The sequence below is a fragment of the Saxophila tyrrhenica genome (genome assembly GCF_035928015.1).
Source record: "Saxophila tyrrhenica strain CCFEE 5935 chromosome Unknown scaffold_4, whole genome shotgun sequence".
NCBI classification, from domain to species: domain Eukaryota; kingdom Fungi; phylum Ascomycota; class Dothideomycetes; order Mycosphaerellales; family Extremaceae; genus Saxophila; species Saxophila tyrrhenica.
Genome location: NW_027041736.1, coordinates 472,706 through 493,079, shown reverse-complemented (window position 1 = coordinate 493,079; position 20,374 = coordinate 472,706). Strand labels below are relative to the sequence as shown.

The 20,374-nt window shown below is 56.0% G+C and overlaps 12 protein-coding genes across 12 annotated transcripts in view; 6 read left to right on the top strand and 6 right to left on the bottom strand.

Annotated features, from left to right (window-relative positions):
• HTA1 (histone H2A) overlaps window positions 1-420 on the bottom strand; it is a gene marked incomplete at both ends in the record, with an annotated part of 659 nt that extends 239 nt beyond the window's left edge. Inside the window, 3 exons of the mRNA XM_064800097.1 lie at window positions 7-99; window positions 153-241; window positions 365-420. Coding sequence (XP_064661436.1) covers window positions 7-99; window positions 153-241; window positions 365-420 — 238 coding nt within the window. The remainder of the gene's footprint in view (window positions 1-6; window positions 100-152; window positions 242-364) is intronic.
• A 434-nt stretch (window positions 421-854) lies between these two features.
• On the top strand, window positions 855-1,473 carry HTB1 (histone H2B; the record flags this gene model as incomplete). Its single annotated transcript, XM_064800096.1, has 4 exons — window positions 855-878; window positions 937-1,081; window positions 1,167-1,238; window positions 1,295-1,473. 4 exons carry the CDS (start codon window positions 855-857, stop codon window positions 1,471-1,473), a joined length of 420 nt encoding a protein of 139 aa, XP_064661435.1.
• A 711-nt stretch (window positions 1,474-2,184) lies between these two features.
• Window positions 2,185-3,556, bottom strand: ATG4 (Cysteine protease atg4; the record flags this gene model as incomplete). Its single annotated transcript, XM_064800095.1, has 2 exons — window positions 2,185-2,785; window positions 2,838-3,556. 2 exons carry the CDS (start codon window positions 3,554-3,556, stop codon window positions 2,185-2,187), a joined length of 1,320 nt encoding a protein of 439 aa, XP_064661434.1.
• Window positions 3,557-3,985: 429 nt separating this feature from the next.
• SQS1 (squalene synthetase-like protein) lies at window positions 3,986-6,810 on the top strand (the record flags this gene model as incomplete). The annotated part of the gene is made up of 2 exons (XM_064800094.1): window positions 3,986-4,127; window positions 4,175-6,810. The coding sequence occupies 2 exons, from the start codon at window positions 3,986-3,988 to the stop codon at window positions 6,808-6,810; spliced, it is 2,778 nt and encodes a 925-aa protein (XP_064661433.1).
• A 964-nt stretch (window positions 6,811-7,774) lies between these two features.
• Window positions 7,775-8,375, top strand: LTR77_002834 (uncharacterized protein; the record flags this gene model as incomplete). The annotated part of the gene is made up of 2 exons (XM_064800093.1): window positions 7,775-8,042; window positions 8,116-8,375. The coding sequence occupies 2 exons, from the start codon at window positions 7,775-7,777 to the stop codon at window positions 8,373-8,375; spliced, it is 528 nt and encodes a 175-aa protein (XP_064661432.1).
• A 127-nt stretch (window positions 8,376-8,502) lies between these two features.
• LTR77_002833 (uncharacterized protein) lies at window positions 8,503-9,223 on the bottom strand (the record flags this gene model as incomplete). The annotated part of the gene is made up of 2 exons (XM_064800092.1): window positions 8,503-8,902; window positions 8,976-9,223. 2 exons carry the CDS (start codon window positions 9,221-9,223, stop codon window positions 8,503-8,505), a joined length of 648 nt encoding a protein of 215 aa, XP_064661431.1.
• A 251-nt stretch (window positions 9,224-9,474) lies between these two features.
• On the top strand, window positions 9,475-10,283 carry LTR77_002832 (uncharacterized protein; the record flags this gene model as incomplete). Its single annotated transcript, XM_064800091.1, has 3 exons — window positions 9,475-9,667; window positions 9,788-9,907; window positions 9,958-10,283. 3 exons carry the CDS (start codon window positions 9,475-9,477, stop codon window positions 10,281-10,283), a joined length of 639 nt encoding a protein of 212 aa, XP_064661430.1.
• A 423-nt stretch (window positions 10,284-10,706) lies between these two features.
• Window positions 10,707-11,186, bottom strand: LTR77_002831 (uncharacterized protein; the record flags this gene model as incomplete). The annotated part of the gene is made up of 3 exons (XM_064800090.1): window positions 10,707-10,755; window positions 10,815-10,967; window positions 11,029-11,186. The coding sequence occupies 3 exons, from the start codon at window positions 11,184-11,186 to the stop codon at window positions 10,707-10,709; spliced, it is 360 nt and encodes a 119-aa protein (XP_064661429.1).
• Window positions 11,187-11,396: 210 nt separating this feature from the next.
• Window positions 11,397-12,761, top strand: TRM10 (tRNA (guanine(9)-N(1))-methyltransferase; the record flags this gene model as incomplete). Its single annotated transcript, XM_064800089.1, has 1 exon — window positions 11,397-12,761. One exon carries the CDS (start codon window positions 11,397-11,399, stop codon window positions 12,759-12,761), a length of 1,365 nt encoding a protein of 454 aa, XP_064661428.1.
• A 352-nt stretch (window positions 12,762-13,113) lies between these two features.
• On the bottom strand, window positions 13,114-15,460 carry LTR77_002829 (uncharacterized protein; the record flags this gene model as incomplete). Its single annotated transcript, XM_064800088.1, has 9 exons — window positions 13,114-13,419; window positions 13,469-13,849; window positions 13,902-13,907; window positions 13,965-14,191; window positions 14,277-14,287; window positions 14,348-14,373; window positions 14,434-14,568; window positions 14,629-14,668; window positions 14,727-15,460. The coding sequence occupies 9 exons, from the start codon at window positions 15,458-15,460 to the stop codon at window positions 13,114-13,116; spliced, it is 1,866 nt and encodes a 621-aa protein (XP_064661427.1).
• Window positions 15,461-16,504: 1,044 nt separating this feature from the next.
• LTR77_002828 (uncharacterized protein) lies at window positions 16,505-19,309 on the bottom strand (the record flags this gene model as incomplete). Its single annotated transcript, XM_064800087.1, has 1 exon — window positions 16,505-19,309. One exon carries the CDS (start codon window positions 19,307-19,309, stop codon window positions 16,505-16,507), a length of 2,805 nt encoding a protein of 934 aa, XP_064661426.1.
• A 428-nt stretch (window positions 19,310-19,737) lies between these two features.
• LTR77_002827 (uncharacterized protein) lies at window positions 19,738-20,321 on the top strand (the record flags this gene model as incomplete). The annotated part of the gene is made up of 2 exons (XM_064800086.1): window positions 19,738-19,769; window positions 19,907-20,321. 2 exons carry the CDS (start codon window positions 19,738-19,740, stop codon window positions 20,319-20,321), a joined length of 447 nt encoding a protein of 148 aa, XP_064661425.1.
• Between the last annotated feature and the right edge of the window lie 53 nt (window positions 20,322-20,374).

Sequence of the window (20,374 nt, the reverse complement as noted above, 5' to 3'; positions counted from 1 at the left end):
TGATACGGGTCTTCTTGTTGTCGCGCGCGGCGTTGCCGGCCAATTCGAGGATCTCAGCTGCCAGGTATTCGAGGACGGCTGCGAGGTAGACGGGCGCGCCTGGATGAGGATGTCAGAATTGGTTCCAGAGGATGGGTTGACGGACGACTCACCGGCACCGACACGCTGAGCGTAGTTGCCCTTCCTCAACAGACGGTGCACACGACCGACGGGGAACGCGAGACCGGCCTTGGACGAACGCCTGAGAAGATCATGTCAGTTTGCGCCCGGTGGGAAAGATGGGTGAAAACGCGTTGTTTTGGATACGGAAAACGCGTCAAAGGCGACGGATGGGGGTGAAGGAGTGGTTTCGGTGAAGACTTACGATTGCGCAGTGGATTTGGCACCGCTGGCCTTGCCTCCGGACTTGCCTCCAGTCATTTTGAGTGATGTGGGTGGTGTGGGTGGTTTGAGTGAGGTTGTGGTGTTGTGTGGGTGAGTTGTGGATGGACGTGAGGCTGCTGTGATGGAATGCTGATGGATGAGAGAAGAAGGAGGGAAAAGTGTCGTCGACGGGCGAGGTGCTGTCTTTAAAGCTCTGCCCCACAGTGCGCGCCTGCTGCAATCAAGCCCGCTCAGAGGTTGTTGATTGCGCCCGAACGGGCCTAGCGCCGAATTCACGCGGCAGCCAGAATCAACGCAGCGCAGGCGCAAGTCCTCCCCGCTACATAAACCGCAGCGTCCCCCCAAAACCGCGCTTTTCTCTTCTTTCCATCCACAAACACTCCCACAGCCCACGGTATCCATCACATTCCATCACCAACCCACATCACATCCATCACCCAACCCCAAACCACATCCAAAACCGCGTCGAAATGGCACCAAAGGCAGCTCAAAAGGTACACTCGCCCGATTCTGACTTCATCGCGTTCAATTCACTGACTTGAGCGCTCTCAGACCCCCACCACCGCCGGCAAGGCGCCAGCAGGCAAGGCCCCGGCTGAGAAGAAGGAAGCTGGCAAGAAGACCGCCGCCGCGTCTGGCGAGAAGAAGAAGCGCACCAAGACCAGGAAGGAGACCTACAGCTCCTACATCTACAAGGGTTCGTCGCACTCATCCAGATCTCGTCGCCTGTTCTCAGCGACCTGATCCATCACTTTGAGTCATTACTGACGCGTCATCTGCAGTGCTCAAGCAGGTCCACCCCGACACTGGTATCTCCAACCGCGCCATGTCCATCCTGAACTCCTTTGTCAACGGTAAGCTTCCGATCGCGTCATCCATCTCCATCGCATCATTCTAACATGAATCCCAGACATCTTCGAGCGCGTCGCAACCGAGGCCTCCAAGCTCGCCGCATACAACAAGAAGTCCACCATCTCATCGCGCGAAATCCAGACCTCCGTGCGACTCATCCTGCCCGGCGAGCTCGCCAAGCACGCCGTTTCCGAAGGCACCAAGGCCGTCACCAAGTACTCTTCGTCCACCAAGTAAACGTTGCCTCCTGCAGCAGCGTCCGGCGCGATGTGATGGGTATGGGTGTGTTTTCTGGGGGCTCATGAAAGGTTGTGGCCACGCGGCGTTCTCCGATAATGCGATCATGGGCATGGGTTGTTCCTCTTTTTATCCTTTTTACTGTTGCTCAGATACCATGGCGGCTGCGAGGGGCAGCGACAGCAGCAGTGGCAGGAGAGAGAGCATGAACTGAGTGGTGCTGTAGTATAGAAAGCAGCAGACAGATGATCTTCGGCTTGCGGGCGAAGACGAATGCATGAACTGAACAACAACAACCATTTCACCCACTTCTTCCTTTCATAGCAGCAACATGAACTCACTTTGCAGCATATCCAGCACTGCCGCAACGACGAGCTTGCTGCGAAACCAGCAATTGCAACATGAACAGCGACGTCCGCCTTAGCGCATCGACTGTCCTTCTGCAGCCCATTGTCGCCATCCAAACGGTCAGTGTGGCATGTGCTCTTGTTGACATCCTCCACTAGCGTGTCACCTTCGTGATCCGTACCAAACATCGGGCGAAACAGACGCCAAGCGAAGCCACGTGAGCGAGACAACCAGTCGAGAACCAGACGAAGATCAGAAGATCATGTGAAGGCATCGCATTGCAGCCTTCGTAATCTAGGGTATCATCACCATCTCTCGTCTCGTAATTCATGCACTTGCGTATCCCAACCTTATAACGCAATATCAACACTCCTCCCCGGTCTCATCCCAGGCTTCCACTTCATCCACTGCCCCAGGCCTCTCGTGCCCTCTGCCAGGCGCAAAGCTCGCAGGCTCTGTGTCGTGGATATGCACGATCTGCTTCCCCTCTGCCCCTTCGATACTCTTCCTCAAATCGTCGAACTCCTCCCTGCTTCGCACGAGGAAGCCGATCAGCATGCTCGGATCCATCTCCGTAATACCCAGCCTTCTTACTCTCCTCGTATGACACGCCTCCACCTCCTCCTCCGTCGGATCTGCGGAGAGTAACGGGCGAGTGGAGTGCGGATCCAGATAGAAGAACTGGTCGCCTTGATGGCCGATGAAGTAATGCGAAGCGCTCGGTCTTCCGCCCGCGATTCCCACACTCTGCGGCATGGAGAGGGCACGTTTGAGGGCTGCGTGGTAGACGGGCGTGATGCGGTCGATGCCCAGGCGGATGCCGAGCACGATTAGGGTGGGTTGAAAGGAGTCGTCGGGGGACTTTTGGGTGGCGGTGGCGAGGAGGGAGGAGGTGTAGATGTCGCTGTCGTCGGGGCGGGCGTAGACGCGGACATTGGCGGTGGGGTGTTTGTCTGTTAGGGATCTATAGATGATCAGTAACTGGCAGTGCAGAGAGGCTTGAGGTGGGTGCTCACTGTAGACATCGAGCGGCTGCGCTGGGACCGAACCACTCTCCAGGGTGCTTCCCACATGCCTGCGCTCCATGCTCGACGAAGCGGTGTATGCTGAAGGGCGCTTGGGGCGTATCGGCGAACATTGCAAGCAGATCACGATGTGCCTGGGTCTGCTCCCCCTTCCTCCAATCCCTGCCCAGCTGCAAAATCGCCAGTGTATTCGCCAACAAGCTCTGCCCGCTTCTTATCATGCACCCCCAGCCGGTATCACTCGAAAAGCCACCTTGATTGCCCAGATTCCGTAGCTTGGTAGCAAAGGACATACCCGAAGCTGCAGCAGAGTCTGGTGATCTCGCTATGGGCGAGAAGTTGCTTCGGTAGGTCAACCATATCCTGCTCTCCAGATCGTCCAGGAACTCTGGCGGCCATCCCAGTGCTTCTTCCTCCGATCTGGTGAGATCTGCCTGGCTCTTCGCAAGTGCTTCCGTGCGTGTCTCATCTTCTTCACCTTTCGCAGGCTTGCTGTCGGTGACTACAGCGGAGTCTGCTTGCGAAGTGCTCGAGTCGGACTGCGCGGAGGGAGAAGCGCCCAAGAGCTTCGGCTGTCGAGCTTCCTGGTAGCGGGAGTCATACGACCGGCCCAGGCACCATATCGGCGAGGAGTCTTCGTTCTTTGGCAGAGGGTCCCAGAAGTACTGCACCACCTTTCTGCTGAAGCGGGCAAAGTCTGCCTGGGCCATGTTGGTGTCTTCCTCTGCGGTGGGCAGCTGAGGGCGTTAGGTCGTCAAGCTAAGGGAGGGGTAGAATGTTGGCTTGTGTCGTTTGCTGAAGAGGCTCCTAGGATGGTCTCGCCGTCAGTATCGATCGTGCATGGCTTCTCTTTCGTTACGACATTAGGCGGTATGGATCATGTCAGGTACGGAGAGCAGTCGTTGCCTTGCTGGTGATGCTGGCCCATCGACGCTACACCTGCCGCATGAAGACGTGGGGTTGGCGCTACTGCAGGTGGATCGGATGACGGATGACATGTGAGAGACTCTGGCTCATCCTCAGGTACTTCGAGTGTCGTTGTCTGCACCTACACCTCCCTTTCTATACCATTCTTGCTTGTAAGGGGCCGTTGGCGGTTAGTTGGAGGTTTGGAGGAGCTGTAGTTGCTGCTCGCCACGATGGGCAAGAAGAACAAGTCCAAGGCGCCCAAGGGCAGAGCTGCGGCGAAACAGAAGGCGAAGAAGAACAGTCCTGGAGGCGGCGCATCCTACTCGTCTCCCATGACCAGAATATCAAAGCAGGCCTGGTTCGACGATGATGGTAGGTCGGCGATGGCCGTCGTTCTTTCCACGTGCTAAAGCGGGCAGATGACGACCTCGCTCCTTCCTTTAGAGGCTTCGCCCAGACAAACACCTCGACGCCGCGAAAAGATTTCAACTCCCGCACGCCCACTGTCAACCTACGCCACCAGTCAATCGCCTTTGTCAGCGGCGGTACGAACACCCCTAAGGAGTTCCAACCCAAGCCCGAGGCAGCAGAGGCAGCAGACGAGAGCGAGGAGGAAGAAGACGAGGACGAGGATGATGAAGGATTAGAAGACAGCAAAATTGAGACCAACATTCTTATGTACACTGACGAAGAGATCTCGGAGGGAGCCATGGCCAACATGAACATCAATAGCTCTGCTGAGGCCACTGGACCAGAGACAGGGAACACCAACCCTGGTGATGTCGACATTGTTATGGACTCCAGTACGGCAAAGCAGGAAGAGTCTGCAGCCACCGATCCGCCGCTTTTCTTTGTAGACACTGAAGGAGACGCCAGTCTTGCAGCGGGGTGGAAGTCGCGAGGGAAGCTACCACGTCGACGCAGTCCATCGCCTACTCCTTCAGACTCAAGCGAAGAAGTCGTCCTCTTTCATGGTCGCCAGCAGCCGGCAAAGACGAACCGGCCAGCACCATCAGTTGCGTCAAGCAATCAGCGCAGCATCCCAGTGCAGTCATCTACGCCCCAATCGAAATTCAACGTCAATGCGCATTCACCTGTGCCTCCTTCGAGCAAAGCAACGCCTTCCAATAGGATTCCAGAGCCAGGCCACCCTCAAACGCCTCATGTCACAGATGATCTCCTAAGAGCTCTGGAACGCCCATCGTCGTCACCGTCGCCACAGCCATCGAACCCAGCCTCCACAAAGGCCATGGGATGGGCTACCCAGATGTCGAAGCAAGATCAAGAGGTCAATATGAACGCGACCTGGGCACCTGCGCCAGCTGGCAGTTGGTGGAAGAAGCCAAAGAAGCGACCAGACCTGGACCCATCACCTGAAGAGCTGTCCGCCGCTGAGGGAACACCGCGAAGCGCTCCCAAAGTTGCCCTTGCTGAACCAAAAGCCGAGGACACGATTGCGTCTCTGCAAGCCGAGTGGAAGGCTGTTCAGCGGGAGAAGCAGCAGGCCAAGCAGAGTCGTGAAGCGGACGAGATCAAGCTCGATTCCCGAGCACCCAAGCCTAAGAGGCGCGGAAAGCGAGGCAGGAAGAAGGACAACCGCTCTATGCGCCAGTCTTTCGATGAAGACGAGGACGAAGATGAAGATGGTGAATCTGCGTACGATGACTACATGGCGAACCTTGCGGCCCAGCTTGACGGTGAAGGCGGTGAAAGCAATGGCAGTACCACGAAGCCCACCGTGTTTGGCGAGTCTTCACTCTTCGTCGACGGCGAGGAGATCGCGGACGACCAGGTGCTGAAGAGTCACTACAAAGTCATGGGAGACGACGATGACGACAGCGATTCGTCATCAGGATACTCTGGTCTGATTGGCCAGGATCTGAGTGAGCTCTCGTCTTCTGGACTCGAGGACGAGCTTGAATACACTGAACGTGAGCAGTGGGAAGACGAAGAAGACCTCCGCCAACGTCGACGCGACAACATGACGGACGAGCAAATCGCGCGCATGTTCGCCAAGCAGCAGGAGTTCGGCTATCACGGTGATGAGCTGATGATTGAGGATGGCGATTTTGAAGACGAAGTTGACGGCGTTGGTGATGTCGAAAGCGCACGTGCCGGGCTGGCAGACATGACCAACTTCGGCCCCGCTCGTTCGAAGCACGGCATGCGAACACGCAGTGGACTCGGCGGCAGACAGGACACGTTCCCAGATGCTTCGATGCTGGCAGACACGGTCGAGCAGTACGGCGAGAATGGCTTCGACATCATGGACCTCGACCGGCCTTCACTCCGGCCAACCAAGAAGGGCAGAAAGGGTCGCCTTCCGCCGGAAGTCGAGGCGCTCTCGGATGATGAGCTTCGCGAAACACTCCGTGACACGTGGTCGAATGATCGCTACAAGAAGAGCGAGAAGAAAGCCGAGCGAGAAGAACAACGCATGCAAGGCCTGCTCTCCGGCACCGGCAAGAAGGGTAAGGCGGATCTGAGCGTGAAGTACGCCTACGGCATCTCGATGGAGCAGGTCCACAGCGAGCTCCGCGTCTTCCTGCTCGACGACGGCCAGCAGTCCCGTCCGTTCCCGCCGATGGACAAGCAAGATCGCAAGACTCTGCACGAGGTCGCCGACAAGCTCAAGTTGAAGTCACGGTCCGTTGGCGCGGGCAAGAATCGCTACCTGACGGTCTACAAGACCGCTCGCACCGCGAATGTGCCCGACGTCATCGATCGCATGCTCGCGATGTCTTCGCAGGGCGCATTCTCACGCGATACGCGGCTGCTGGGTAAGAAGTCGGTTAAGAAGGCCGCGAAGCTGGCTGGCAAGGGACCTGGACGCGGTGGAGGCGGTGCGCCGGCGACTGTGAGGAACGGGGAGATTGTTGGAGCGAATGCGGCGGAGTTAGGGGAGGGGAGCATGGGGCACAAGTTGATGGAGAAGATGGGGTGGAGCAAGGGTATGGCGCTGGGCAAGGAGGGTGAGGGGCGGTTGTTGCCGGTCGAGCAGGTTGTCAGGATCGGCACTGCAGGTCTGGGCGGAAGTGGTGGTCCGAGTCGCTAGGCGCGCAAGGACCTGACTTCACAGCGAGGGTGGATGGCGGAGCAGGGGAATGGGTGAGGCGTGGGCACATGCATGGAGCTGAGAGCATTCACCTGGCCCTGGCCCTGGCCCGGCCGCAAGGGTTAGGGTTGGGGTAGCGACGACGACGATGACTCAAGTGCTGAGGTCGGTATGCTACTCGTAGATGGTCGATGAATAGATAAATCGAAAGGGTTCGCCTTCTATGTATTACCTGGCCTCATTTTATGTGTTCGGGTCGTAATGTGGTAATGCTATCGCCGTTGGGGTGTTTTAGATGTCGATATCAAGCCGAAATCCACAACGTCCACCATCACTGAAGCTGGTCGCCGGTCATTTCTCGGGACAACAACGTACAAAACGCAAAAACGACAGGACACGAGCAAGGGAAGAACACAGTGCCTACAGATGGACCATGCTCAAGATCAAAGAACTTTTACAACGCTCTCTGCCCTCAAGGACGCTCGTCGAGGAGTGAGACCATCGCCATCCCTCCCCTCGCAAGTCTGGTTCAGAACACAACAGCACCAGCTTACAGGTCGCACGATGACAGCGGGAGGTGCACATCGCAGATCACAGACGTGCTGTTAAATTCAGACAGCCTTGTCAGAACGATGTGGAAATTGTCTCGCAACTATAGACATTCGTCGTAGTTCGAGATGCTGCACAATTTGGAAGTGATGCGTCGTCGAACGCAGCAAGGTGTTTGCACCTGCCTGTTTGCCTGCCTGCATTCCTCGCCGAGACTGCGTCGCGCTTGACTCAATAACACGTCCTCCTTCGACTTTTTCCAGCTTCCCGAGACACGCTGCTGGAAAAGACGAATCTTGATTCTCAAGATACGACCACGGCGCCAATTTTCATGTGACAGCGACCGTCCTATCCCTCAACCCTTTGCAACCTGTTACGGCAGAGTACCCTACTTACACAAGGAGCCGCGACCGCCATGTTCTTCACCATGCTGAACCTCGCACTCAGCCTTCTACTCCTAGCGTCCACAGCGGCAGCCGCCACCCTTCCCATGACCACTCGGAAACTCCGTGACCAGCAGATACTTCTCGACTCTGCGCTCGAACCATACCGGCCCACGGAGAGCAGTAGAGGCGAAGCCAGATACCTGGATGCCGACCCGAACACCGTTGGAGTCATTTTCATGAATACCAAGGACGAGGGTGCGCATGTGTGGTTGCCGTTGGGGGTGAGGGTGTTTGTCCGTACGTAATCTCCCCATCTGGACAACATTCCTGCTGTGGTACGAGTGCAGTACAGCTGCTGACAGAGACGCAGGAGAGTCGCGGGTTCTGCCAGTTCGGCCCTTGACCGCTAGGATCACGAGTCTAGTTGGCAATAAATCGCAAAGGGCGAGTAAGGAGGCGCTCGACCGGATCGGGTGTCGCGTGTATCCGAAGTCGAGCGGCGACTTTCCGACGGAAGACGACTTCGCCGTGCACTTCTCCACTGCGGATGATCTGGTCAGGCTGGCGGCGAAGGGTGGCATCGTGGACGGGCTGGACGGCTGGGAGGTAGAAAGTTACGAATGCGAGTAACCTCTTGTGTGCTCGATTGGTATGCCTTGGTGTGCATTGGTGCCCGAAGCCTGCGGTTGCGCAGGGACGATCCTCAATCAGCCACGCATGGCTTTGGTGAATATCGACCTGAATACCACGGATATCTTCATGCGGGCTCTCTGGGGGCCATGCCAACCATCTCGTAGCTGCCGGCTCCATCCTTCCCTCTACCACCTCTCCCTCCACCCATCTCATAGCCCTCCCCTTGCTCAGCGTCCGGCGGACGCCCGTCCGCAATGTCATCAGTGGCTGGTGCCTTGCCCTTCCCTTTGTTGTTGCTGCCTTGACCTCCAAACGCCATTGGCTTCAGCTCCCGCCATCGGCACGCCCATATTCCCAGCGCGATCATCAAAGCCGAGGAGGCTATCTGTAGTCCCCACCAGTAGACGTTCGTCGGTATCGAGCGGGTGTAGACGGTGGTGACTACCAGGTTGATCACGTGGACGGTCAGGGCGAAGTCGGGGACGAGTTTCGAGCGAGCTATGAGTAGGAGGATTGGAATGACACTAGAACATGGGATTTCATCAGTTCTGTCCTGGACATTCGCACACAGTGGGTGAGGAAGTCGGTCTGACATACGTGATCAAGCTATCAAGCATCCAGCATAAACCCAGCGTCCACCCCGTCGTTACATCTCCACGCAGATTCCGCCAGTCCAGCAGCAGTCCAGCATCGGGATGACGACCGGCGACAAAGGTAGTGAAGACGATTAGGACCAAAGCAACGCCATAGTATGAGGCTTGCAGGGCGACTATCTGCGTGAAGATGCGCAGAGGTGCCAGGTCGGCTAACGCGCCGGGTCGGGGAGGGCGGCGGCGGCGAGCCATAGTCGGTGGAGAGGAGGTGCTATCGTGTACGGCGGAGGGGAGGCATCGTCGTGGTCGTGGTGAAAAGGGGACGTCTCGCTTCCCTTTGTTCGCCTCGTCTCGTCGTCGAGAACAGTCAGCGGCGATCTTGCCCGATTGGGAGCACGTCCAAACGTCCACCCCAAGCGGAGCTTGTCGAGGTACCGCACATGCACCTTCGACATCCTCCACCTGATTGAGCCTCCTACATCCCCCCTCTTGCCTGGTCCAACATGGCACACGTCGACCAGGACCAAATAGAAGGCATCTACCAGCCCAAGGATGCCGTGGGCGCCGCCATCAAAGCGACCGGCGTCACCTCCCTCGCCGGCCTGTTCGTCTCGACCATTCAGAACACCTTGACCAAGCAGAATGTCGGCGCATTCAGTGTGTTCACGAGGACTGGAGGGACAATCGCTGTATTCGGTAGGTCTTGAGAAGCGTGCTCCTGGGGGGTGGGGGAAGGACACATGGGGAAGAGAGAGCGGTCCAAGGGCAGGCCATTGGGTATTTTCTGAGCATATGCTAATACTGGGATACTACTAGCGGCCATGGGTGGCTCATACGAGTTCTTCAAATGCGCCTCCGCCAATCTACGAGAAAAGGACGACGCCTACAACTCCTCCATCGGCGGATTCGTAGCTGGCTCAATGCTGGGGTTGCGATGTGCGTGCTCCCCCAGATGCTTACTATGCTCCTCTAACATGTCCTGTCAGTCCGATCTGCCCCTTCAGTCCTCGGCTACGGCTCCGCGCTCGCGATCATCCTCGGCGCCTTCACATACACTGGCGGCCACTTGATGGGCTACAGCCGAGACCCCAACGTCGACGAAGTGTCGCGGAAAGAGTACCTGCGGAAGAACAGGCGGAGACCTATCGAGGAGACGGTGCATCAGCTTGGAGAGGGAAGAGGGGTGTCTGCGCCAGGGTATGCGGAGAGGAGGGCAGAGAGGATCAGGGAGGCGTATGGAATCGATGTTACGAAGGCGCCGATCAGCGGGGTCGGGCAGCCTGGGTCAAGAGAGGCTCAGGCGACGTCGTGAGGGACTTACAGGGAGAGTGAGAGGGGCCAGCCGGGCGGCACGGTCTGGATCGTCTTGTACATATATTACAGACTACGAAGCTGGGAAGGCAACGGCCTAGAAGTAGCTCTAGCAAACCGAAACCAACTTACAACCCAGTCCCTTTCAGGCTCAACTGTGATGTCGAGGAAAGAGGGCACTGTTGCACCAACTCTCATAGGCACTGACAGCACCAGTTATTTCGTATCTCAGAAGGCTTATGGCCTGTGTCGACCAGAGACAATTGACATGTGAAAATACGGCGCCAGCTTGAAGTAAGATACACTGCTGTATTGCTGCTATCTAACAGCGGCACCTCCCAGGACTCCTCATACGCCAGGCCGCCTGTTGATGGTATATACAGAGGCGCTCAAGCTTCTTGCTGTCCCCCCAATACTGAAACGCCTATTTCGTCACACGCGAAGGTGTCACTGCATATGTCGGCCGTACGAATCTAGACACACATCCGGTATTAGCATCGCTGGCTTGTCCTCGACCAGCCGCAACACATACCGATCAGAGTTATACGCCTTCGTCTCAGCGCCCAATAGCTCCTTCTCCAACGCCTGCTGCGAGTAGAAGCGCCGCACCTGATCCCGGTCCTCCTCAGCTTGTAATAACGGGATCAGATGGATCCGTGACCACATCTTCTCTCGCGCCAGCTCGCTGCCATCTTGTTAGCTCCTCCTGTCCCGCGCCTCAGTCCTTTCTGAGATTTGACACGCACTTCTGTTCCCTAATGCCCTTCCCAAATCTGTAGAAGCCGTACACCATCACTCCCGCAACGCCGAGCAGGTAGTATGCGGGTCGGAAGCCGCGTACGGGGAGGTTCCGGCGGTATTGGACGGGCTCGTAGCCTCCGGAGGGAGGCATGTCTTGAGGCATGGTTGCGGTGCTTTGTGGCCGGTGGCCTGTATCCGGGTGAGGGTGGTGTTGTGCGCGTCCGTGTTTAATGGCTGTCGACACTCGAGGTGAGGTCGGCGGAGGATCGCTTTGGGTGGAGCTTCGAGGCCCGTGCACCGTTCGTAACCACAGCTCCCGATCAACTCTTTTCAATCTCCGAAAGCAATATAGCAATCCTGCGCAACCACCAACATGGAGGCAGAAGAGCGGCCTATGAAGAGGCGTCGGCTGAGCGAAGAGGAAAAACGAAGCGGCGACGTTGTTCAGCCAGATTCACAACCCACGACCAACTTCATCAGCCCTGATGACGGGGCAAAAGAGGCGCTTCAGGACATCAAGGCCGACGAGCATGCCAACGGAAGTGATGTTCAGAAATCTGGAGCGGTGGCATCGGACAAACTAGTTCTATCGGAAAATGAAAAATTGCCACTACCTGCAGCATCCATTCCAGGCTCACTCGACAAACCGGATGACCCACCGATGTCGAAGAACCAAATGAAGAAACTCCTCAAAAAGCAAGAATGGGAGGCCAAGCGTGAAGACCGAAAGGCATTCCGCAAGGAGAAGAACGTCGCCAAGCGCGAACGCCGTCGTGAGGAACGAAAGCAGCAGCACCAGGAGGCCGTCGACAGTGGCCGTCAGCTAACTCCACAGCCGCTTGTGCAGAAGACTAAACGACAGAGACCGGTCACGCTTCCGACCACGATCTTGTTCGACTGTGACTTCGACGACCTGATGCGGGATAACGAGCGAGTGTCGCTCGCGGCCCAGATCACCAGGAGTTACTCGGATAACAGGAAGTCGATGTTCCGTGCGCACCTCGCTGTTTGTTCGTTCAACGGTAAGCTGAGGGAGAGGTTCGACACCATTTTGACCCATTATAAGGGCTGGAAGGCAATGCGTTTCTTGGATTGCGACTTTGTGGAAGCGGCAGAGAAGGCGAAGGAATGGATGGCAGACGATCAGCATGGCGGGAGGTTGGCTGGGACGTTCTCCACGCTTGTGCCGGACAAGGAGGATAGTGGTGAAGATTCGAAGCAAGATCACGGCGAAGCCATCGCTAAACTCAAGGATGCCGGCGAGATCGTCTACCTCACATCTGAGTCTGAGCATACCCTCACCGAACTCAAACCGTACAGTACGTACATCATCGGCGGCCTCGTCGACAAGAACCGTGAGAAGGGCATCTGCTACAAGCGTGCCAAGCAGAAAGGTATCAAGACTGCCCGGCTGCCGATTGGTGAATTCATGGAAATGCAGAGTCGGAAGGTGTTGGCCACGAACCATGTCAATGAGATCATGGTGAAATGGTTGGAGTGTGGAGATTGGGCGGAGGCATTTATGAAGGCTATTCCGGCGCGAAAGGGGGGTAAATTGAAAGGTGGTCAGGACGAAGATGATGCAGCTGAACATGACCAAGGCGGTGCCGAAGGAGACGACGATGCTGAAGACCAAGATGATGGTGTTGAGATTGCAGAAGAAGAAGCCGATGGAAGCGTCGGACCCTCTGTCCTCGGGGACGAGCCTCAGTCGCACGGTAATAACGAGGCTTCATGATCAGTCGTTTGCATAGCAGAGAACAATCGAATCGGTCTTCGGCCTCCGCGACAAGGTGCTTCATATCAGAAGTATCCTCCAGAAGCGTTTTCACAACGTCTAATCCACCTCCAGACACTCGACTTGCTTCGCTAACCGAGACGGCAATTCAGCAAATCAATGCACAGATGCACTTTTCTCGATGCAGTGGAAGACGAGGACTGGCGAAAGAACGGTTCGTGAGTAATACATGTTACTTAGGTACACTCATTGTGTCACAACGCTTTACTTCGTCGACTGTGGCTGACTGTCGCCTCTCCATCCTCCACCTCCACGCCAGATCCTCCGCTCATCGGCTTCCAAGAGACAAAACTCAAACAGCGTTCATCTTCTCCGCGCCCTTGTAGAAGGACTCCATGGGCTCCAGGTCGCGCTGGAAAAGTGCATATTTCTTGAAGTGCCAGACACCATTCTTCAACTGGTACGAGGAGTGCTTCCAGGTAGGCACGCTGAATACGTGGTCAAGCTCCTCCAGCGTCAACTGCTTCGTCTCAGGCATGAAGAGGAGGACCAGACACCAGAGGATGGCACACCATGCTGCGTACCAGCCGAAAGCGCCTTGTGGCTGGAAGGCTTCGACCAGGAGTGGCCATGTGAGGGCCAGGATGAAGTTGAAGCACTACCAGCTTGTTAGCTGAAGGTCGAGAGAAAGTTTCATGTGGTCTTACCCAAGTCGTTGCAGTTGCGAAAGCCATGCCAACATCTCGCACTTGAATCGGGAAGGACTCAGCGGAGTAGCTGAATGGAACCGGTCCCATACCAGGACTGTAGAAAACCTCGAAGAGATACATTCCCGTGGTGATCATGGCAGTTCTGGTGACCTTCTGCTCCGCCGGAATGAAGAAGGACATGCCGGTCCAGAGCAGTGCGACGCACAGGAACGGGTACGTTATTAATAGAAGGAATCGACGGCCGTAGGTATCAATAGTAAAGAACGCCGGCAGCGCGAAGACCCAGTTGAGGATGCCTGTGCCCATCGAGACCAGCAAGGCCGAGTTCCTGGAATAGCCTCCGTCAAGGAAGATGTTCGTGGAATAATAGGCGATGACCTGGCCTGAGTTAGTATCGATCCGCCAGCACAACCTTGCTGATGGTACGAACGTTGACCTGCGCCCATGTTAGTAAAAACACCAATTGGGGAGGTTGCATCGGTCCAAGACATACTCCGCAGAATTGCTGGCCGAACATCACAATCCAAGTGGCCCAAGTAGCTCGTCTGTTACGCGGAACGCTGAAAAGCTCCCAAAACTGCACGAAGAGATTCTTGTCCTTGTTCACCTTCTTCTCAATCTGAACACCAACAAAGGTGTAGTACGTGTCTCGTGCAGCCTGTACGTCAGTGTTGCGGATGCGCCGGAACTCCCGATATGCCTTGCTGATGCGATCCTTCTCTGTAACGGAGAATATCGTTAGCAGGTGTCTCCGAGATCCATGCTGCAGCCGCGACTGCCACTTCGAGTGACTTGGAAGACTTACGAATGAGCCATCTGAGGGCAGGACGTATAGTCAGCAGATGCTCGTCCATGTCGAAAGCCAAAAGAGCTTACCGAGGAGACTCAGGGCAGAGGTACACCTGAGCCGAAAGAGTCAGCACTAGTTCCGTTGCAACAATTCATCTAGAAGGATAACTCACCTGTCCCATTACGATAACAGGAAGCACCACCGTGCTACCCAGCATGTAGCGCCAGTTGACAGAGTCGGGAAGGCCGCCGAAGGCGACACCCATGATGTTACCAAGCATGATGCCGAACGCAGTCCATACTTGCCACTAGCGCGGAAGAGAGTGTGAGCGATATCTCCGGAACAGAGAAGTGGGCGTGCTACTTACCTGCATAACCAAAGCACCTCGAATGGGCGCTGGAGCGCATCTGCACAGAAGATAGCCGTCAGCTCAGTCTCTTCCCAATGGACGACGTCGTGCCTTACTCTGCGGTATAGACTGGAATAGTACTTGACTTCGCTCCGATGCCGAGGCCAAGGAAGAATCGTGCAGCAAAGAGCTGGCCCCAAGAATAGGTGAAGGCCTCCCAAACAGACGCTGCCGCAGCAATGAAGCACGAGATGAAGATGGTTCCGCGTCGACCGAAGTACCGATTCATGGGTTCGTTCAGCCAGCAACCGAGAACTGCGCAAGCGAGATACGGAGCGCTGACCGCAACACCTTGATAGATCTCGCCCTTGTTTTCGAAGCCGAGTTCCCTCGGATAGATTGCCACGGCTCCGTTGTTGACAGATTCATCCATACCCTGGGTCGCAGCGCCGAGTGAGCACATGCAAACCAGCCAGTAGAGCATCCATGGGTGCTGCCATTTGCGAGTCTTCTCTCTAACGATAGCTTCCTTCTCATCCGGCGTCAAGCCTTCCACATCTGCGCCGTTCGGGGGGTCGCGCGCAATGAGCGCTCCTTTCTGGAATGCGTCCACATGGTCCATGAGGTCGAAGTCAGAGCAAAACTGCTCAACGTCTTTCTTGAGTTGCGACGGTTCGATGCCGGCCAGAGGATTTTCGAAGACAGCGTTGAGCTGCTTGGTGTCTGGGCCAACGTCGAAGACATCGTGACGGGTCTTTTCTTCTGCGCTGCCAACTGAGTCCCTCTTCTCTTCGTGGCCTGGAGAGCCGTGCGAAGACGAGTCCTCTTTCTCCCTTTGGATGTCGGCCATGGTGTCAATACTGAGGTGAATAGTCGAGTTTCAAAGAGAAGGAGAGAAAGAAGAAGAAGTGAGAACAGACGGAAACATCCTTGCCTTTGAACCACGTTGGAATGCGGAGTCTCGGAAATGGTCCTTGTCAGTCCATATGAGGCGCTGGCTTCCTTCGGAGGGGTATGGACAGTAAGTTGGCTTGGCTGTCCAATATGAGCCCTGTCGACCTACCTCACCCTCTCGAAAACAGCCAATGAGATATCGCAGGAGTCGACTTGTAGTTCTTGTCATACCGCAGCTTGCAACGCTCGCGTGATGATCTCCGATGATGAGCAAGCCACTTTCCATACCAGGCGCTCGGCTCAATCGCAGCTGTCGGAGCGAATCTGCACCACGTGAAGTCGCTAGCGTGGCGAAGCTGGTATGCGGGCTGTCGGGCAGGAGACCGATCCCGCATTACGTCGCGTTGGTGCAGATGAAAGGTACGTCGCACATATCCCCGAGGGTGTTGGTCGGAATCACGCCAATGACGAGCATGGCTGCACAACCACCCGCCTTCGGTTGCGTTCCGTGTGACTGCTGACCAGGGTCCTGATCAGCGATCGCCAGCTCACAATCCGGGCAGCCGTGGGCAGATTCCACGGTGCCACGTGGGGATGTTGCAGAGCGGAGGCGATTGACGGTCTTTGGCGTAGGACACTGTCTGTTGAAGACATTTGATGTTGTTTGGATATGTATATGTGTTAGGTGAAGTTCGAAGAATGGTCAAAATTTGGGACTGTCCCAAGGTTCGACGAGGCGCTTGAGGATTGCTTGGGCTGACGAGCACCTTGGCGACCACGACGACGAACGCTTGACGAGACTTCGCACGAGCTTGTGTCCGTGGACGGAAGACACAATGGCAGGCGATGCTCATCACAATTCTATCGACTCCATGCTTGCTAGTCGTACATTGAGGCATCAACAACGAACAGCACACCCTATCCACGCTATGCAGCGTATGCAAAGACCCAACCAACGCCAGGGTATCTTCCGCTATAAACGACCACCGTCACGCCAACCTCACGTAAACTTGCCCTCCAAGAACGTGCCCTCTGGTCGTCTGAACAAATGCGCTTCAGTGTTCAGCACCCAGTCGTCCAGACTCCACTTCTCCGGCTCATCGTACAACAAGTAGAAATACTTCAGCGTCTCAGCCAGCCAGAAACTCTCCTCCTGATCCAGCATCTCGGGCGCCGCCTTCGTGATGTCGTCGATTGCCGAGTTGCCATGTAGCGCTCGAGTATGACTGTCGATGGACGTGAACATGTCCCAGCCCACGTCGCGCCAGTGCTGGTCCCCAGTGATGCGGTACATGTAGAAGACCGACTCAATGGCTTCCGGCCGGAGGATGTAGCCGCGATGCGTGATGCGGGTATAGCCAGGCGGGAGACGCTCATCCTCGATCTTGGCCTTGACAAACGCTTCGTGGGTCATCGGCTCTTCAGTGTAGTCCGCAACAGCGCCACCACGCACCTTGGGCTTTTCCGCTGGTGGCAGTGGCTCCGGAACTGATGGAGCAGCAGGCATGTCTGGCTCTTCGGCGCCAGGCGCTACGAGCTGTCGTTTCACGATGCTGGGCGAAGCCTGGCCATCATCTGCTCCCCGCTTGATGAAACTGGGCTGAGGCTTCTGAGGCCCGACGATGGTGTCGTCAGGCTTGTCAGAGTCTTCATCCTTGACAGCCTCGGAGTCCTCTCTCTTTGTCTCGTCGACGACCCTCGTAGGCTTCTGGGTCCTGGTCTTCCAATACGGATCAAGCACATCCCAGTAAGCCGTCTCGTTCCAAGGACAGTCACCCCAAGTATCCTCGCACTGCATCAGCTCTGCACCTTCAGGCATGATGCCGGTAGCAGTCACGTTGTACGCCCACACGCAACCATCGGTGAGCTTTGAGCCAATCTCGACATGCTCCGGCTTGTTGAAGATGACACCACCCATGGCAAACATGCCGCCTGCAAAGCAAGCCAGATGTGCGGCCTCCGGCTTGAAAGTCTCGATGAAGTCCCGACTGTCAAGCGGCTTGGAGTAGTTCGGGCTGCTTCTGATCTCACCAATCATGAGAATGTCGCGATTGTCGATCGTCATTGGCTTGTAAAGAAGTTTCGCGATGGCTGTTTCGGCGCTGGCGAGGTATATAGAGCGATATTGCTCTACGAGACCGCCAAGGATGAGGTACTCTTTGGGCAAGTACTCATACATGCTGTCGCTTGCTCCGCTCAGCGTGTAGGTCTCTTGAGTACCTTTTGAAGTTGATGCCAGTCCTTGCGGTACGCAGTCATCCAGCTCGTTGGCATCCCTTCCCTCCAACGAGACAACTTTCGAAAGGCCAGCATTGTCGTCCAGATCACGCTTTCGCTTGCTCGAGCCCAGATCTTCGTTTGACGACTTCTCCTTGACGGGATCAGCCCATGACTGGATCTTCCCAACGCCTGGCTGATGAGCAGCGACATTTTCATCGAGACTCTTTTGCAAGCCAGCCTTCAGATCATTTGGATCTTTGTCCAGCTTGGCGCTCCCGTCGTTCTTGACGGGGTCAGTGGTGGTCATATACTTTCCATCGTCTCCAATAGGCACCATCTGCTCCTCCTTGATGCGCGTGGCGGTCTTGTTGCAGCCAGAGGCATCGAACGACGTGGGCCACATCCCCGGGATGCGAGTGCTGCTCTGCCACTCCTCAAAAGCGTCAGTGATCCGTGCGACTGCGTCGTAGTATTTGGGCTCTTTCGTAAGCTGCGCCAGCCGGGTAAACTCCAGACTCAAAGTACCGATCTCAGCCAATACCACTCTGTTGCTCGCACGGTGTGGTTGTGACGCAAATGCTGGTTTCCATCGATAATAAGTCTGCGGCATCCTATTCGGTGTATCGAAGATGCTGAAGAGCACTTCACCTAGCTCCACAGCTTTGTCCAGCAACGTGATGTAATTCTTTCCCGAGACATCGTACGCAGCAATCAGCCCACCGAGGTATCTGATCGTCGTTTCAAAGATGGGGATGTCCTGTCTCAAGCTCGTCGTAAAGTCGATCTTTTCAACAATGGCCACTGCCTCGTCAAATTCCTCCTCCATGCCTGCGATCCAGAGAGTATCCAACGAGTCCACCAATGTTGCTCCCCAAGCATTGAACGGATTGTTCACCCGGCCAGAGACTGGCTTGATCTCGTCGAAGCCCAGCGCAAACTCCTTGTAGCCCTTCCAAGCATGCTCGGTAACACCTTTGACAACCGCCAGCCTCTCTTTGTCCGCACCAGCATCCGCGAGCTTCTTGACCGCGCGTTGAACGCGAGGGATAGGGACAGGGGTGCCGGTTGGAAGTTGTATGGTACTAGAGACTGGGAAGTGCTCTGGCATCTTCGACCAATGCAGTGCTGTGGTCTGAGGGTTGTTTTTGACCACTGGGATCTCTACCCGACCCTCGCCAACCTCGTACGGCAAGTCCTCTTCGGGCAGCTGCGCAGGTTTTGGAGGAGGCGGCGTGGGTTCTGAATGGTCTTCCGTAGCAGAGGAGCTCTTCGCCGCATGTTGAACAGTCGTACTGGATGTCGTCGTCGTCTCAGGCTTAGGAGGGGTAGGAGGTTCGGGTGCGGGTGCAGGCTGTGGTGCTTGTGCTTGCTCGGTCTCAGGTCCAGACTCGGGAGCCTTAGGAGTATATGGGTTCTTTTCCGGCTTAGGACGGAGCACAGCACCACCTCCGATGCCGCCGGCCTTGTCCTTGAAGTACTGCCGGTAGTCGTCGACTGGTTTGGTGTTTCTGGTGTACAAGACGATCGCTACAAGGGCGAAGACCACAAGGACCAACACGCGGGTCCTTCGTGTACGGCCCGGCATGTTTGCGAGGTATCGAAGGGGCGGTGCTATCGAGCCGGCGACGAGCACTCCATCAGCGAGCGACAGAGACAGAGAAGCAAAGCAAGATCACATGCTTTGATAGAGTAGGTACTAGGTAGCAAAGAAAGGAGTGCCAAGGTCAGGTCATCCTTGGCTTGTCGAAGATAGCACTCGCTCCTGGGAGTCGCAGGATCTTCCTTCGTCCCGTCTGACGTTCGATAAGCCGGAAGCAGTGCAGTCAGGCTTGTTGTGGAAGCCCCAACATCTCATGCTGCATCCATCCTTCTGTTCGTTGCAGCGTCGACGGTATCTTCATCGATTGCAACAGGTTGCGCGATGAAGCCTCACGCGACGCGGCTTGAACGAACCTTGTCTCCGCCTTGCGTGGGGAAGGGCGAGGTGAGCTTGAGAACTTCAGCCGCAGGAATATGATGGCTCTACAAGAGAAACCCGCAGGAAGGTAAGCTGCGAGCTCGTTGGTATGAAACGCGCTGTTCGCTACCGACAAGACTACATGCAAACCATGGCTCTTATCACAAGGCGACTTGCCAGCTGCCGACCCGCTCTCTCATCAGCTCATCATCCTTCATCAACCAGGCCGCTCCTGGTGCAAGGCCATCGATGGATCACCAACGCTACCAAACCAGACTACATTCCCAATCTACACGAGGTGCCTCACGTGGAAGGCAAGCCCGGCGGTTGGCACCCAACCCTCGTCCACTCCTCTGGTGAAGTCAAATTTACCGTCATACGTCTCAAACCCAACGGCGGGGAGGTCCCCATCCACTACCACAGCACCGTCTGGGATTACTTCATGCCGATTGAGGGCGAGGCTGTCATCGAGACAGAGACGAAGGAGGGAGTGAAGAAGGACTTCCTGATGAAGCTAGGCGCCTTTCTTGCTGTTGGACCTGGTGATGTGCATCGGGTAGTGAATTTATCGAAGGAGAAGGAGTTTGTGTTCTTCATAGCACAGGCGCCACGGCATCAGTACGACTTTGTCGGGAAGTGATCTTAGTGGGCGATGAAATTAAAGGGTGGTGCATACGATGTGAGACCTTCTCG